Genomic DNA, 17,562 nt, shown 5'->3' on the forward strand with positions numbered 1-17,562 from the left:
GATGTGTAACTGTGAAAGATTTAAGTTGAAAGGGTTAAATCATTTGTTTTTCAATGGAAACACAATTGTAATTATTATTTAAATCCAGTGACTATTTCAGGCTATTTGGTTTGGTCAGCACTGTATTTGCACGTTTATCAAGCCAGTTTCTGAACATCTCAGAGTGGAAGGCATACGTGTATTAGTCTACTAGCATAATGCTGTGGGTAAGAGAACACAGTAGAGAATAATGACAGTGTTATGTTTAAAAGGTCAGATTGAGGACAGTGTTAATATGTGCTAGAGTATGTGTGTGTGTTTCCATAGAACAAACTGGAGACCTTGCAGACTGGGTATGTTTGTGTGTCTGTATTTAGAATTATACAGACTGTAGTTCTTGCAGAGTAAAAGAGGTTGTGTATGTACGTGTTTTCTAATCTAACTTAACTACTGCTCAGATACACTGCACAAAAGTGTGTGGGAGCCTCTGAAGGGAAAGACTTTGCAAACAGACTGCAAGACATCAGATGCCCCGTATGTTAATGCGTCTATGAGAGAGAAAGAAAAATGCGTGTGTGTGTGTGAGAGAGAGACGGAGAGTGTGTGCATGTGTCCCTGTCTAAAATTATTAAGTTAAACAACGGTATCTTGGCACTCTGTCCCAAATTGATTTAAATCTCTAGGGTTAGAGCTCTCTTTAACAACCACATTCATTGTAGTTCTCTTTAATTAATAAGAATATAATCAAAATCAGGCCATTTCTGTAAATTTCTTATTCTGTCTTGGTCAGCCAGTACCACTGGGCTACTCTAAACTGTTCGCCGCAGTACTCTCAGATGTGGCTGGTCCTTTGGCCATTCACTGGACATTACAGAGTCTTTATATTTCATCAGTCGAGTCAAGGAAGCCTCAGAGTTACTTATTCTGCTATCCTGTTAATGTGGTGATTGAAGTATGAGTAAGCTTTGGAAAATAACTGGTCGCGCTACAAGCCACAGCTGAGAAATGTTTGTATGATGTTATTTTTTTTATACTCATTCTTTGAATGGCTTGAAATGAACAGCTAATTCTTGTTAAGGATTAGGTATTAATTATTGTTTTGCTGATATTGCTTGTATTTCAATGATACAAACAGGGTTTGATTTCGTTTGTCCAGCTTTAGCTGACTAAATCATTTGGTGTTAATTGTATGAGGGCCTGTGAAACAGCTCTGCTTGTAATGGAAGTCTTTACTTTTCTCCTTCTCTCTCTGCCTGGACAACCTCACTGAAAGAGAGAGAGAGAGAGAGGGGGAGAGGGAACAGAGCGCATGCGGGATGAGGCCCGAGAGGGAAACCTGTGCTGATCTTCTCCAGCTGCTGTAAACAGTGTAGCTCAAAACGAGTATAGGGCAGAAAGAGAGAAACTCACTCATCCACCCTGATATGACCCAACCACACTTTCATCACTGCCTTTCTTTTTCGTTTATAGGACAGTGAGGGAGAAAGAGAGTGATCCTGTAGACGCAGCGACACACTTTTTCATCGTGTGTATGTGTGTTAGTTTTCAGTGGTTGGCGGAGGGCTATGCCGCTCCAAAGGGGGGATTCTTAAATAGACCCTCTGACCTACAGGGTTAACGAGATTCAGCCTCACAGCGGAGGCAAGGAAAGAGGGAGGAGGGGAGGTCTGGGACCCATTGAGGTGCTCCAGGAGTGCAGACGAGAGGAGAGACAGAAAGAGAGGGAAGAGGAAAGAGAGGGGAGAGATGGCTACAGGAGAAATCACTACCCTACCCGCCACTCCTGACGATGGGGGCAGCAGTGGATTCCCTTCAGCTAACTTTAGAGAACCCAAGAGACTGTACTGTAAAAATGGTGGCTACTTCTTACGCATCAACTCTGACGGAAGAGTGGACGGAATCCGGGAGAAGAATGACCCTCACGGTCAGTTGATTTTCATCTTGATTTTTCCCCTTCATTAGTGGAGAGGGCAGAAAGTAGTTCTGCGTTTCAGTATGGAACACACCGAAATCATAGGCGACTGATAGAAGTCTTGGTTGTTGTTGCAGCACTTTTGGGAGAGATGTGTTTCAGACTAACACATTTGGGCTGTATATTTGTTATATATAAAATATTGTGTGTTAAAAACACAAGCTCCGTAATAGTACAGACCATTGAGTTTCATGACTGGATTACTATTTGAGATAATCAGATGTTAATGGCCTCAGAGCATTAATTTGATCTTAAATATATAACAACAATATATGTTAAATTTACAGAACTGGTATTGTCTGCACTGAAACATAGGGTCAGATATTCCACCCATATTACTGTAATGACGCAGTAGGCTGTTCTGGTAATACTTCCGATATTATGAAAATGTCCCAAATTCTCCAGAATTTGATGCAAGCCAGGAAAAAGAGTTGAGGTAGAAAAGGCGGAGAAGAACTGCCTCAGATGCACGGAGACAGAGTGGACAGACCAGTTTATTCCAGATTATTCCTAGATTATTCATACTCTTGACTGTCTGATTAAAATACAGAGTTTCCAACACTGCCAAGCAATGGTCCTCTTTTCTCATGCAAGAACAGTGGGCTGGAAAGTGCATGTGGGACAGAGAGAGAAAGAGAAAGAGAAAGAGAGGAAGAGAGTGCTGAGGTTGGGCAGAGGGTGAATATGTGTGATAGAGAGACAGATAGGACAGAGACAGTGAAATTCTGTGAAATACAAATGTGTGTGTGTGTGTGTGCGTGTGTATGTGTGTGTGTGTGTGTGTGTGTGTGTGTGTGTGATTTCTGTTGCTCTTTGATTTCAACAGTTGAACTGAGGAACTGCAGAGCTCCCCTTTAGATTTTTGTGTTTTTGTTTTTGTTTTTTAGAGTTTATGACACATTTTATTTCAATAGAAACCATTATCTTAGTCTATAATCGGTCAGGAAATTTGCAATGTCTGTGGATTTCCATGCACAAATGATGTTAGTAAATAAGACTGTCCAATACTTCCAGTCAAAATAATGTATACTAATGACCTCAGCATTCACCACATCACTACAAATAATCCATGTCCATTCTGAGGTGGTCAAGAATGAATATGTTAATTTGTTCTAGGCTGTTAAGGTCATGTCCAGTAATTTATAGTGTTCTGTGTACTTAAGAATCATTGGTCTCGAAAGAGAGTACATTTTTACATAACTGGACCGTTTCAAGTAGTAACAACCAACTCAAATGTGCTGCACTTTTTTTTTGTTTAACTGAATTCACAATCCTTGTAATTCTTAGTCATTGGCTACGGGAAAAGAATATGAGACTGTAATTAGTCCATCACTGACCGCAGCACCTGCTCTGGGTAATGATCCACCGAAGGTCACAGCTGGTGAAAATGATCATTGCTGATGTAATCAGGCTGTGGGATGATGAAAACTGACCACATGCCTTCATAAATGCATAGTGCATTCCCTACAAGCCGAGAGGGTGAGACTCGTATGCTTCCTACAGCCATGGGGAAGGCTTGTTCACTGAACACAAACAACCATGGCTAATATCTTCACTCGAGACTGATACACATTCTTTGAGATGTTAGTCAACACTGGGAAACAAACACAAAAATGATTTTGTCATTGAGGTACAGCTGTTTTTGCTACTGCTGACACCCTATGATACAATCTGGAAAAGCAGACTGTTTTTTTTTCTCTTCGTTTTCTGTTTGTTTTGCATTCATTCTTGTTAAAGTACGGCAGTAAATCGAATTCTTTTTCTTCTTCTTCTTCTTCTTCTTTACTATTATTTACTGAAATTTTTGGTGAGTTCCAGATGTCTTAGGTTGTTTGGCAACTCCTCAGGTATTGTTGGTATTCTTATTTAACTCTGATTCCAGTCGTGTACTTGTTAAGTTACCTTAACAGAAAGGAGAAACTAAATTTTCCTCAATATGTCCTATATCAAATCATTCGTACTATGCTTTACAACATGTATTCAGTTCAAGCAGTCAGTTCACAGCATTTAAGTCAAAGGCCTAAGGATCGCCAGCCCTGTCATTGTTATCTATTACAGTATGAACTCCTCATGACTAATGGAAACTGGAACTAAGAGAAAAAAAAATAGCTAGTGTTTGTTCCAGGCCAATGCTGCACATAACTTTCCAGAAATGTGAGCTAACGGAGCAAAAATGTATCATTTCCTAATCTGGTCCACAGGGGACAAATTTGACTTTGCCAGATCAGAACCACACTGGAGCTCTGTCAGTGTGCTAGCAGCATGAATAGCAGCTCTCAATTGGTCATAACCTTGTCTGGGGTGGGTTTAGAGCAGGGAGTGTTGACATTGTAATAATTGGCTGGGAGATGTCTATGTGTGGGTATGTGTGGGTGAGTGGGTGGATATTTTATTGAACAAAAGCCCTGTTGTGTTGTGCTGTCTTGCAGTAAGGCTGCAGTTCCAGGCCACATCGGTAGGGGAAGTGGTGATTAAGGGATTGTCAGCCAATCGATATCTGGCCATGAATGCAGATGGCAGACTGTTCGGAGCGGTAAGTTTTGTCATCTTAGAAAGTTTTACACAATGCTAGTTGACTCCTCTGGCTGGCCTCAATTTTACACAAGAATACACTTTTTTAAAACAGAGCAATAACTACTTTGACATTATAGACCATGCAACACCAATAGAACAGCCCACAATTAAAATCCTTAATAATAATTTTAAAAAAAATCAATAAAAAAAGTAATAATACAAGTTTATCTGATCCTTCGATCAGACGATTGACCATTACAACAAACAAAATGAATCAAAATGTGTTTATTTTTTTTCATATTAATGCTCAGTTTATCAAAGAAAATCAATTTCAGGTATGTGATTCTATTAAAAAAATATATCTGCATGGAAATGGAAAATAGTTAGGTGAAGATGTCAGATAAAGCTGAAATTGTATTCTGACAGTGAATGCACTTCCTCGTGCACTTCCTCAGCCATTCAGAATAACTGGGACACTTGTCATATATCTATATATCTATATCTATATACACACATGCGCGCGCACACACACACACATATATATAAACTCTTAGAAGAGACTCCAACTTTCCCTTAGAGATCAGCCACTCCTCGTTCTCTGTCAGGATTTCCCATAATTTCTGTGAAAGGCAGAATCTCAAACTGGACAGTAAGTTAAAGCAGTACAGTGGAACTCAAAGTACAGATGTGGCGGGGTGGTTTTGAGGTCAAGACCACAGCTGTTTTAGACCCAAGGCGGTATATCTCCTCCCAAACTCTGATGAATGACTGCAAGCCACTACAAGCCACCCACTGACACACACACATATGTTAATATGTGCTCAGGCTGTCTCTACTGACACTGAGTCTGGTGGCAGGTAACATAGTCCCTCAGAGGAAACTCATGTTGTCATACTTAAAACCACAAATAGTATGTACGCTTTGCATAAGTACTCAGTCAAGGTAACAGCTGTGGAGACTCCACAGATCCACACTCTGTAGGGCTGATGTTTCTACTGGGTCAATGATACTTTTGATGTGTTTTCTTCTTTGACAGAATTTGCTTATAATAAGATAACTTGGCTTGTAATAAGAGAGCTATTTACGTCTCGTCTTGGACAGAGCAATAAAGACTTTCATAATTTTTTTCAAGAATGTTAGTATTAAAATAAGACTTGCAGCTGAGCTTCAGGGCACTATATCATAACATTAAAAGGCTACAGTCTGATTTACTTCAAACTCAGCACATCTCCAGTTAGTGAAACAATATTTCATGCAGCATAAACTCTAACTGAAGCCAAGTTTCCATGCGAGTGTACAGTTAACCATCAAACTGTTCTTAGACTACATGTGTCCCTGTTTACAACTTTTATTTAAAATCTTCTCATGGATTAGTAATGGAAACTGAGGTTAGGGATGAAGGAGGGTGCAGTTTAAATTGTCAATGTGTGCTAGCTTGGTGGTGAGACAATGTTTGGGTTTACAAAGGAGCTAGACTGTCTTCCATAAGAAGCAGGGTCCTGCCCAAAAACTTTATCAAAGAGGGTGTGGGCAGTTTGAACAGGGTTCAACATTCTGATGTTCATAGTGAACTACGCCTGCCATGCAAGGTTAGATGGACAGAACCGATCAGTCTGTTTTGTCTGCTGTTGTTTGGTGAGTGCGCTAGCAGTGTAGAAACAGTGTAGAGTCAACTGTTAAGGATTCTGTTCCCTTTGGTAGGCTTACAAAACACCACTTCATGCTCATCGCAAACATAGACTAAGAGAATGATGCTTATTAATGGTAAATGATGGTCAACTACTGTTCACCTAGCTTAAACAGGCTGATAAATGATTGTTCAATGTTCTGAAATTCATCTAAAAACTTTTTAGATGTTCTCAAACTGTCCCTCTGATTGAGAAATATATTAAAATATGTGCTTTTTTAATTTGTAATCCCCAATAATTCATATGAAATGCTGCGCATAATTGTTGGTCTTAACTCTACTGAGGGGTCAGGTCTGAGTTTCCCTCCTCCACTTTCTCTTTCAATAACCGATTAAATCAAAGTCCAATCAGGAATGATGTCCCCAACTCTTCAAAAACTCAGCCAATGTAGCACTTTGTTTTCCCTTAGATACATATATGAATGCTGATTCATTCCCCAACTGATGTCCAAGTAAAATTTACATTGTCAGTGTTTTCGATTTCTCACCAAAAATGTTTAATATCTTAAAAATCTTTAATATCTTAGGATCTTTAAAATCTGTAAAGGAAATTATATGTTTGGCAGCTATTTTTTCAAATTCGTCATCTTCAAGGCATGTTCTGTAAAACTACTCTCTCGCGACCTTACAGAGACGAGCGACAGATGAGTGCTATTTCCTGGAACGTCTGGAGTCGAATAACTACAATACCTATCGGTCAAGGAAATACCCAAACTGGTACGTGGCCTTGAAAAGGACGGGTCAGTATAAGACAGGCCCTAAGACTGGACCAGGTCAGAAGGCAATCCTCTTCCTCCCAATGTCTGCCAGATCTCCTTGAACAAAAAAAAAAAACAAACAAAAAAAATTGACGTTTTGCTGCCGTCACAAAAATGGAGGCACTTTAAAGATGTGAAGAAGACTTTGAGGTCAGAAAATCAGAAACTGCAAGAACACCTCAACTTCAGTCAAAATTGAGCAGAAAAAAATATGTGTATTGTTGAGGAAGTTGTTGATTTTTTTGTTTGCTTGAACAGTAATGCTGCTAGCATAGATTAACTACATACCAAAGCTCTACTGTTCCCATGTGACAGTGGCCGCTCAGGAGATGGTCTTTATATTGACTGAAGTCGGGCTTACCCAATCAGAATGTCGCTACGGTTACATAATGTGAGTTAAATGAGACTGCTTTGGACACCTTTATGTGTTTCCGTTGCAGTCTCAAAGAAAAAAGGTATTTTACTTTGTCCTTTCTGTATGCACGCATCAGAAATTGTGGTGAACAAGAGGATGTTTATCGTGCAGAAGACAAAAGAAAAAGCACATGGATTCTTTCACATGATATCATTTTATTGAGGTATTTATAGAGGAATTTGTTAACAGATATAACAACATTGGGATTTCTACTATTGTATAAATACAGTATTCACTAGGAGACATTTTAAGTTGACACAACTTTAAAACTTTTCTTTGTCCGACATTCTTAGGACTTCATTGTGAATTTATCTTAGTACCATAAATAGCAAAACTTAATGATAATCTTTTGTCTCTCAAGCCCCTAGACAGCTCTGCCCTAATAAACATTAGGGTGTGAGTCTTTGATTGATGCCCACAAAATGCCACTGGTGAAATGTGTACAATGTCCGGTCCAGAGATCTGAACTAAATGTTATGCTTCAAGTATGGTTTCCATAGATACTGACCATGGTTCTATTGAAGTGTCCCTGAGCTCTGACTATCAGGCCAGTGATCCTTACATGCAGAATCATCCATTCAGGAAAAGGCATTGAACATGAAAACAGTGCAAATAGTTAAGCCTTGGATATGATCTCTAACCCAGTAACTTTACTTTCAGGAAAGACAGAATAGATTTCTATGGCTAATAAGAGTCTTTAATTCTTGACAAGAACTGTACCCATGACCTAATAAATCTGAGAGAGTATTTACCCTTAAATTAGACCTGACCTTTTATCTCTAATCTGACTCCAAAATTGCTCATACAAGCCTTCATTTTTGTTATAACCAACACCTTGGATAAGTAGCTGGCCACAGCATTCTCAAATTAGCCTTAAACTTGATTCCAGCTTTAAGCTTTAACCTCTTAGATCAAACCTTTGTCCTCTAAGTTTGGTATTTTGCCTGCAAGGTGGAACTATATGATAGTCACAGCTCAGTCCAGTCCGTTCTCACATCACATCCTCCTCAGAGTCTAATGCAGACAATCAGAGTCACTGAGGTAGCTGACGGTGGTACAACTGATAGAACATTCCAGAATAAACGGCAGGAAGCTCCTCCATAGTGAGGTCGACAGTGTGGAATCCATGTTCCAATCCATGCAGGAGCAAACGAGCGATCCGGCTTGTAATGGGTGTGGTGTCACTGGTTTTGGCAAGTTCAGCTACTTCCATCCAATCACAGCGGAGACATTCCTGTGTGCAGAAGTTGATGTCGTATGTCAGTGGTATGAGTCGGCAGATCAGGTACATGTCAGACATTCCGAAGGCTCCTGGGTGGTTGTGCTGCTGCCGGATACTCAGAAGTGAGCGGAATTCAGCCCGAACCCCTGTCTCCTCAAACACTTCACGGACTGCTGTCACACCTGTAAAACAAATTGGAATACTTTCAGAGAGATTCAAAAGCAAACCAACTCACCTGTGGCCCACAAACCATCTTCATGTCCTGCTGGTTTTCATTTTCATATGTCACTGACTGGCTAAAGAGTGTGCATACTTGTGTTCCAGATAGAAATCAGTCTTTTATATTAGGGCAAGGGTAAAATCTAGCAAGGACTCTATGTCCACAGGCCAGAGTGAAAAGTCCTGTTTGTAAACATAGCTAAGTGACACTTTACAGCACATAGGGGAAGCTGTACTCACTTTTATCTTGAAATATCAAAATATTTGTATTGGACAGTCAAGATAAAACATTGGTTTTCCTTCTTAAGAGGAAAAATGGAGGTAAGATGTCCCTAGGGCGACTGATACACAAACACACATGAAGCTGCTCCGAGCCAGTGTTTAATCCTCAGAGGGACCACCATTTTCTGTGAGCTCTGGGAATTTACGGTACCCGTCATTTCTTTATTTATGTGTCAGATATCACAAGTGCAGTTACTTAATATGGTCAAGAATCCATGGCTCATCTTCAGTATCAAAAGAGTTGGCATAAGCTCTTATATTACATCATGTAGTACCATAGACATGAGATTCACAAACTTTAACAGGTGTTGAGTGCTCCTGATTACTTTTTAAAACTATGAAATAAGTTTAGGTACAATTTAGTAAAATTTGTCTGGAGTGAAATAGGACCATGTTACAAATGATTAAAGTATGACTGATCACATTATGTTACCTTGAATTAATTGTGAAGGAAGCTTATAATGTCACTTAGATAAAAAAGGGATGTTTTATGTAATTTTTTTTAAAAAAAGGATAATTATTTGATAGTATTAAGCTTTTTTCTTTCTTTTTTCATTTTATTTTTCTAAAACTAAAAAGCTTGAATGTATCAAAATGTAGTGTGGTATTTACAAAAGATACATTTTTTTTTGTTCTTGTTATATGATATGATATAAACAAGAGTAAACTGACTATAAATAGAAAATGTAATATCCATACTATTTAAACTGTATGTGGAAATGGAAATGTGTGTGAGAAAATGGCTGAAAAACATTGTAATACTAGAAGTGAAGTTAGTGTGATTAAGGAACTGACCAATGTTTTCTCCTGGATCTGAAAGTCCACCAGGAAACTTCCACGCATTCTTAGTCTGAAACATATATATATATATATATATATACACACATATATAACATCAACATTTTCAGTACAGATTTATGACTTGCCTTTCATTTTTTCATATTATTTACAATCAGCCATGTATTTCTAGAAGACTGTACGTTATATTTATCATGCCATTGTGTCCACATATGGGTGAACCAAACTTTTCTAAATGCATTTTGTTCTATTGTATTCTCTTTTTTTTAGAGATATGAGAGAATTTGTTGTCTACTGATACCTATCACTAATCTTTCTTCCTTAATTCATATTTAAAATCTAAGAAAACAAAAATGCTGCTAGATTTGAAAAAATAACAGTTTTTATCAGTATAGTTCTATGTTTGTCTCTTGAAAAAATCATGCTCTTTCTGCAGTCTAGAAAATGAACATTTATGAAATGAGTATTCCAGTAAGTGTGATGGAATTTGCTGAAACAGAAATGTTAGTTCTTTAAGAGGAAAAATCTTCTATATTTTCTCAAGCTTTTTGTTCCAACAATAAAATATATCATCAAGCATGTAGTTCTGTTTGCTTAATGTGTGATTAAGTGAATGACCATTTGCACAGCAGTGTCTATGAATGGAGTTAAACAGTGTGGTTTAGTGCTAACATTATCACTAGAACTGCCTCTGTCTCTGAGGAGAGAACGGTAGTATGAATGGAAGATCTTAGAGCATTACTGAATGCCAAAACCTCAACTCAGAATAAACAAAACACAACATCAGAGTGGAAGGCTCCACACATCTGATTTCCTCCAAAAACCATGGCCAGGATTCCAACAGAATAACGACCCAATAAGACAAAAAAACAGAGAAAACTCTCTCTGTATCCGGCCAACTGACCTTAATAATGCAGAGACAGAGTAGAAGACATTTCCTGAGGCATATGGTACTTCGTTCAGCATTCAGGAATGAGTGACTGTATTGTTCTTTTTTTAATGATGAAGGTCACTTTAACATATTCAGAGAAAAATATTTAGCTTTAAGTGAAGGGATTTCTGAAAACCTGTTCTCAAATCATCTTTGTGAGACTGTAATAATATGGTGCTTAGTTATATAGCTACAACGAGATGAATTTATCCAGATAAACTACAGCGCTGGCAACCAACTGAACACATCAAATTGGTTTGCCTGCTGTAAAGAACCAGGGAGTTATTAACCTCAGAGAAAGAGCAAGAGACGAAGAAGTGACCCCCCTCCCCTCCCCTGTTTCCCAAAAACAATTAGTCCAACCTACTTCCTCCACTTCTGGAAAATCAGGAACTCTATTGCCAAAGGAGATAAAAAAAAAAAAAAAGAAAAACGAAACCCACACATCTGGCATCTGGTTGCATCTGTTTTTGCATACTGACACACAAACTGTAAAGTATGTAAAACATCTGTATTCTAACACAGTCTGTAAAGCGTTTTAAGTATCTGTATACTGACACACAGACTGAAAGCATGTAAAGTATCTGTGTACAGACACATAGACTGTAAAGCATGTAAAGTATCTGTGTGCAGACACATAGACTGTGAAGTATGTAAAGTATCTGTAAACAGACACAGTCTGTGAAGCATTTAAAGTATCTGTATACTGACCCACAGACTGTAAAGCATGTAAGGCATCTGTATACTGACACACAGACTGTAAAGCATTTGAAGTATCTATATACAGACACACAGACTGTGAAGTATGTAAAGTATCTGTATACTGACACAGTCTGTAAAGCATTTAAAGTGTAAAATTGAATTCTCTCGTGTCATGAAGAGCAGCAGTGTTCCAGTCGCAGATGAGGAACACTGGCAATGTGCACTGGAGGCGTGTCTCAAGTTAGACATACACACACACACACACACACACACACAAGTTTGTACATTTTTACCAGCATGTGGTTGGAATTGCAGTTCACCTAAGTAAGGTGACTGAGGTTCAAACGGTGGACGGAAAAGGCACTACTCTGATGAAATTCTGGTTTATCCTCTGCTGTCAGTCTTGAAACCTTAGAGGCCCCCAGTTTCTCTCCCAAACATTACAGGCACAAGCCCTGTTTCTGTTCCTCTTGCTGTTTACTCTCTGAACTGACGTAATCTACTTAGAGCTGGTTTATGGAAGCAAATAAGTATTCTAATCATATGATTTTCTGACCACTTATACATTACCTAAATCTGACCTAAAAACAAAACTAATACGGACAATCCTGTGAAAATTACCACTATGATACTATACCATGTTTGGTCTGTTTACTCTCTGAACTGACGTAATTTACCTAGAGCTGGTTTATGGAAGCAAGTAAATATTCTAATCATATGATTTTCTGACCACATTCACCTAAATCTAACCTAAAAACAAAACTAATACGGAAAATCCTGTGAAAATTACTGTTATGATACTATACCTTGTTTTTATCCTGAACAACCAGAACCTTTCCATTTCGACTCATCCAGAACAGCACCTTTAAGGAAAAGAAACAAAGATTTTTCACATTACCCCTCAAAATTAACACAGTTTCCACTGCTGTGGATGAGTAGGTGTTGGTACATTTCTCAGCAGAACTTCTAAGAGATGACCTCCAGAAATTCAGGATTGTAGCCACTGATATGAACTCACAGGCAATATGGGCCATTTATCTGAAGAGGGGACACTTATCATTAAAATGGCCCTTACATGACTAGCTAATTCAGTCATAGGTGTAACAAAATTAAAATTGAATTCTTTGTTCATAGTGAATCTTGCCACACTTAAACATCATGAGTCAGTATTAATTGTTTAGGAACATGGTGTGGTGACCTGCACCTCTTTTTGTTCTTTTAGAATCCCTGCATGTTCTCTCAGCAAACCACACGCATGCTTGCCGAGATGTGATTCACACTTTGAAATATTTAATCACACACTTGATTGCCTTCAAAAAATAATGTTCATTTTAAATCATATCCTACAGTATGGTACATTAGGCAATAACTTGAAGCACATGGTGAGGTTATTCTTCAATATTTTTGATCCATGTAGATTTCTTTCTATTAATTTTTTCATGCGAAAACAATGCGCCATATGGCCACAGAAGTCTGTTATATTTATTGAGTGAACATTGTGTCAGCTACACCCCAGTCACTTCACACATGCCTGTATTTGGGATGTATTATGTATCAGTATATGCATAGGGCTTCTCTTTAGGACTTAAGTTCATTATTTCATTTTGTATGTGCAGGTCTAACACTAGCCGTCACCATATTGTTAAGTGTGTCTATGTTTGTGTGCTTGAAGTAAGAGTGACAGTTAATAAACACCAGAAAGGAAGTCCCGAGTTCTTTGTAATCGACCAACTAAACCCTGTTACATAGGGGGATCTCCATAGAGAGATTACAATAAATATCAATATAATATATGGACACCTTAAACTGAGTTTAGGTTCAGCACATGAATACTGCATGTAATATGGTACCAGGTGAGAAGAGTAAGAAGGGAAGAGACTGGGTCAGAACGTCTAGAAAAGTGACCAGTGTAGGAACAGGTCTGTCACTAACTAACAACAGTTTCATTCTTATGTACATCAACAGGCCAGGAAGAGATTTAGAGGGACCACTAAGCAGTCCTGTTTGACCATAACCAGTTATTACCTCTGGTTTCAGGGTCCAATTTCAGTTAACATATCACAAAACCTGACTGTCTGGCAACAATGCAAGGATGTGTAACGTGTATGCAACAGCCTGATGACTCTACAGGGCTTTGGTCTCTGAGATGGAGATTGATACCATCCGGCATGCTGGCCACATCAGAAAGAAGCGGTGCACACACCACTTTTAAAAGAGGTCATTAAATCCCAAACACAGGAAATGCCACTTCAACCACTTCCTATGATGATGTCACTCAAGAAAACAGGGACTGCGTGCAGGGACGGGCAGAAAGGATGAGCAACCAAACTATGATGTAGCACATACTGACTGCTTTCATACTGTATGTCAGTTCTATGATTTGACACATGTAAGTGTAACTCTAAATCTGAAATGGTCACCAGCACATCCCTTAATCATTAAGACAGAACTGCTCAGTCAGTTATGGTGCAAATTAAAGATTTCAAACAGTCCACATGTGTATATATAAATATATTATATAAATATATATATGTGTGTGTGTGTATGTGTATGTCTATATCTATATCTATATCTATATATATATGCACATTGGTTTGTGAGTTTATGTTTGTCTGGTTTAAGACAATATTTAAGCGATAACACGTTTCCACTACATTAAGCCGATCTTTTCAATTAGAAAGACGCCCTCAAATAAGTTTTTCAAAAATAAATCCTACAGACTGTCACTGAATGTCTGAAATGCTCATATTAGGTAATGTAACCATGAACAAAAGCGATATTATCAGTTTGATCTGAGGAAGTACATGGTTTCAGCTTTAGACAAAGAATAATCCCAAAGGTGCTAATAGTTTTGTGTCTCCAACACTTTTAACACATATAAACATTTTTACACATTTTTTGTACAAATGCTTATGTCATAATTTTAAGGATTGACCTCCTGTCAGCCAGTCCTGTAACTGACAGTTTGATTTGTGAGGACTGTAATGTTTAAGACATGGGAAAAAAATGTTTGTGATGTGTTTAGTTGAACTAGTCAGAGGATGAATAATGAATGTGTGTCCGCTAATTCCAGTGTTTTTCATCACAGAGGAAGCTGAAAGTAATCAAACACAAAAGATTGCACATAATTCACTATCCATTTTAGGATACTAAAACTCATCCTCAGACATGTTCCAACATGCCCTGCATACGGTTAACACATTAAACCGAAAGCTGAAATACTACCACCTACTGGCTAACCAAGGAAATGCACACCCACACAACCCCCCCCCCCCCCCCCCCCACACATACACACACATTACCACCTGCTACAAAAAAAATGTTAAGATGTCTCTAACTTTTCATAAACCTGGTGAAATTTTCATATACTCTAGGTGAGAAAATTCTGATGTTAGGGGCTCAGAGACATAACTCTAAAGAAATTACATGCATATTTAAATGCAATGCATGTTTACATATTTAAAAAAAAACACTACTTTTATTTTCTTTTATACTTTCTCTTATTCACTTTTTTTTTACTTCATTCTTAAACTAGTCTTCTTATTCCTGTTTTCAGAATCAAGAGTTAACTGCTGCTGCTCCTTATGTCACAGTAGTTAACATTTATGTTGTTCACAAAAATTATATCCTTAGTTTAACTGGTATGACTGCCATAGTTTGTAACGTAACTACTTAACATTCATGCGACTTTGAATCATTTTGGTTTTTTACTACTACAGTTACTCTGGAAACAACGGACTGTAAAAATTCCTGCGAATAATGTGCAAAATGTGCAAAAAATTAAACGAATTGCTGATTAATAACGGAAAGACAAAGTTCATTTCCTATCGGAAAACCCAAAGACATAAAAACATTGAGTAGTTTGGCCATTAGAGCCAGGAAATATCAATAGCACCATCTGGTGGTTAACCAGTAAAACACTGAGACTCACTGCTTGCTTTGTACCAGCTGATGCTGAAATATTCCCATCAAGAGGCTAATCTAGGAAACCACCTAAAATGTTAGTTCAATAGTACTCTACAGTACAGAGACCTAAAAGGTCCAGTGCTGTAGGCACTCAGAAGCCAGACTGGGGAGAAACTGCTCGAAATTACATTTTGCAGACCTGTCAACTAAGGATAAACTCAACTTTCACTTTGACAATTCATTGGAAGCTGTAACATTTCGCAGTACGTGACAGACGACAATAAGTAGATCATCTCACAAAAGTGTCCTGCATCCAGATTTAGGACCAGCAACCCTCTAGCTGCAGGTTTTTAATTGCTCACCTGTACTGTATGTATATCCAAGACATTACCTATGTTACATTACATTATTTGAATGGATCAACAATAATGAAAGTACGAGGAACTTGTCTGGTATCTCTCATGCAACACAAGCAGTATAATGGGCTGAATTACGTACGTAAAAGAAAGACAAAAAAATCATGCTCTTAACTATGTGTTTGTGTGATTCGTGGTATGTTGAATAAGATCATATGTATGTCTGTGTGTATTTGAGTGTGCGTGCGTGTATATGTGTGTATGAGGATAGGTTCTCACCTGCCACTCCAACCTGATGTGTTGCATAGCCTGGCAGTCTGCTCTCCCCATCCCCCATCCACAGACTGAGCACTGCCTGGTCCTTCCGTGCGTGATGGAACGTGAAACCGTGACATGCTGCTGATGCAGCCAGTCGACTCAGAGCGATGGGTATGTGCAGCCACACAGCTATCCTGCCCTCTGCCTTCCACTGGGATAGAGAATCTGACACACACGCACACACACACACGCACACACACACGCACACAAACACACACACATAGAGCACGGTGGGTCAGTGCTCATATCAAAACCTCAGTCAATTATTCTGTTGACTGCAGCAGTAAAGTATTTATTGCTTTCCAAAACGTACCTGATACACAGCATTTGAACATTCAATGACTTTTTCAGGATCTCCAAAATCGTAAGAGCCCTGCTAACATTGCATTTATGACATACCATTACCTGTTAATTACATAATTATTATTAGGGCATGCCACGATAGCTATGCAAGGTGTTTACTAGCACATTATGATAAAATGGTGGGAAGTTGAATTATCTGATGACTGTTCGATGTTGAGTGGTTCACACATTACCTAGGACATACTATTACAGAATGATTACAGAAAACAAAAATTTAAGAAAAAACGACATGCTAAAAACAATATTGATATCGATGTTCCAAAAAGCGCTATATGCTAATTTACCTCCTAAAAGATTACTAAATCCTTCGTCGCTGATGTCTAGCGGAAAATCTCGAACTGTAACGCCACCGAACCGGTCCACAGTACCAGTCAATGTCCTACTGCTGCTCCGGTCTTCACTGGGGAACTGCCACCGCCGTGCACTACACGTGAAAAATCGTAAAGGGTTTCTTGACAATATTGCAACGGGAGAATTTAATTTCTGTTTAATAAAGCTGTTTCTAAAGCTAGGGAACAGCCGACTACTTAGAGTTGCCATTTTGATAAATCATCAATGTTATTGGGGTTTGAAGACCCTTTAGCGTTGCATAAAAGTCCTGTTCCAAAAGTTGCATAAAACCCGTAATACCGGTAGTATGTGCATCATAAAAATGATGTTAGCCAATGTGTCATAGACCACCGTTGTTCAATCACCCTAAAACTTTTCAGAATAATTAATTTATATTATAATTAACTCTTTAATTATTTATTACAGACTGAAATTTTATGACTTTCATATATATTATAACTGTAGAATTAGATTGTGCTAAAGCTACAGTGTTTACGATACTGGGTGAACTTTCAACTGGGAAGTTTATGTTTTCACTCATGCTTTTCAAAACACTCCAGGCTGTAAAAAAAAAAAAGTCCTTGAAGCACACACTTTTAAAAAAATCACATTAATGCTCGTTTCCAGTTATTTTTTCTCCTGCTGCAATTTTGTTCAACACTGGTTTATGTCAATTAGCATTTAAAAGAATACTAAAGGTTTATCCCAAAATACGTTCCCTTAAGAGGGGAGTAATAAAGAACATTTGATTGCAAACTGCAGTCATTGTTATCATCTTCAAGATCATGGTGTGTCCTTTGTATGAAACTT

At 38.2% G+C, this 17,562-nt stretch overlaps 2 protein-coding genes across 2 annotated transcripts; one reads left to right on the top strand and one right to left on the bottom strand.

Annotated features, from left to right (window-relative positions):
• The first annotated feature begins 1,725 nt into the window (after window positions 1-1,725).
• fgf2 (fibroblast growth factor 2) lies at window positions 1,726-6,972 on the top strand. The gene is made up of 3 exons (XM_030765379.1): window positions 1,726-1,903; window positions 4,381-4,484; window positions 6,784-6,972. The coding sequence occupies exons 1-3, from the start codon at window positions 1,726-1,728 to the stop codon at window positions 6,970-6,972; spliced, it is 471 nt and encodes a 156-aa protein (XP_030621239.1).
• Window positions 6,973-7,508: 536 nt separating this feature from the next.
• On the bottom strand, window positions 7,509-16,962 carry nudt6 (nudix (nucleoside diphosphate linked moiety X)-type motif 6). The gene is given in 6 exon segments (XM_030765380.1): window positions 7,509-8,729; window positions 9,844-9,898; window positions 12,286-12,321; window positions 12,323-12,342; window positions 16,021-16,224; window positions 16,707-16,962. Coding segments are annotated over 6 exon segments (942 nt in total). The 3' UTR covers window positions 7,509-8,358.
• Window positions 16,963-17,562: the final 600 nt, after the last annotated feature.

Source organism: Chanos chanos, chromosome 2, assembly GCF_902362185.1.
Source record: "Chanos chanos chromosome 2, fChaCha1.1, whole genome shotgun sequence".
Lineage (NCBI taxonomy): Eukaryota > Metazoa > Chordata > Actinopteri > Gonorynchiformes > Chanidae > Chanos > Chanos chanos.

What these genes read in the sequence shown, in the direction of transcription:
- fgf2 (XM_030765379.1), top strand. Translation starts at nt 1,726, where the DNA reads ATGGCTACAGGAGAAATCACTACCCTACCCGCCACTCCTGACGATGGG. An exon ending in GGAGAAGAATGACCCTCACG is followed by an intron (nt 1,904 to 4,380) that starts GTCAGTTGATTT and finishes GCTGTCTTGCAG; the next exon opens with TAAGGCTGCAGTTCCAGGCC. An exon ending in ATGGCAGACTGTTCGGAGCG is followed by an intron (nt 4,485 to 6,783) that starts GTAAGTTTTGTC and finishes GCGACCTTACAG; the next exon opens with AGACGAGCGACAGATGAGTG.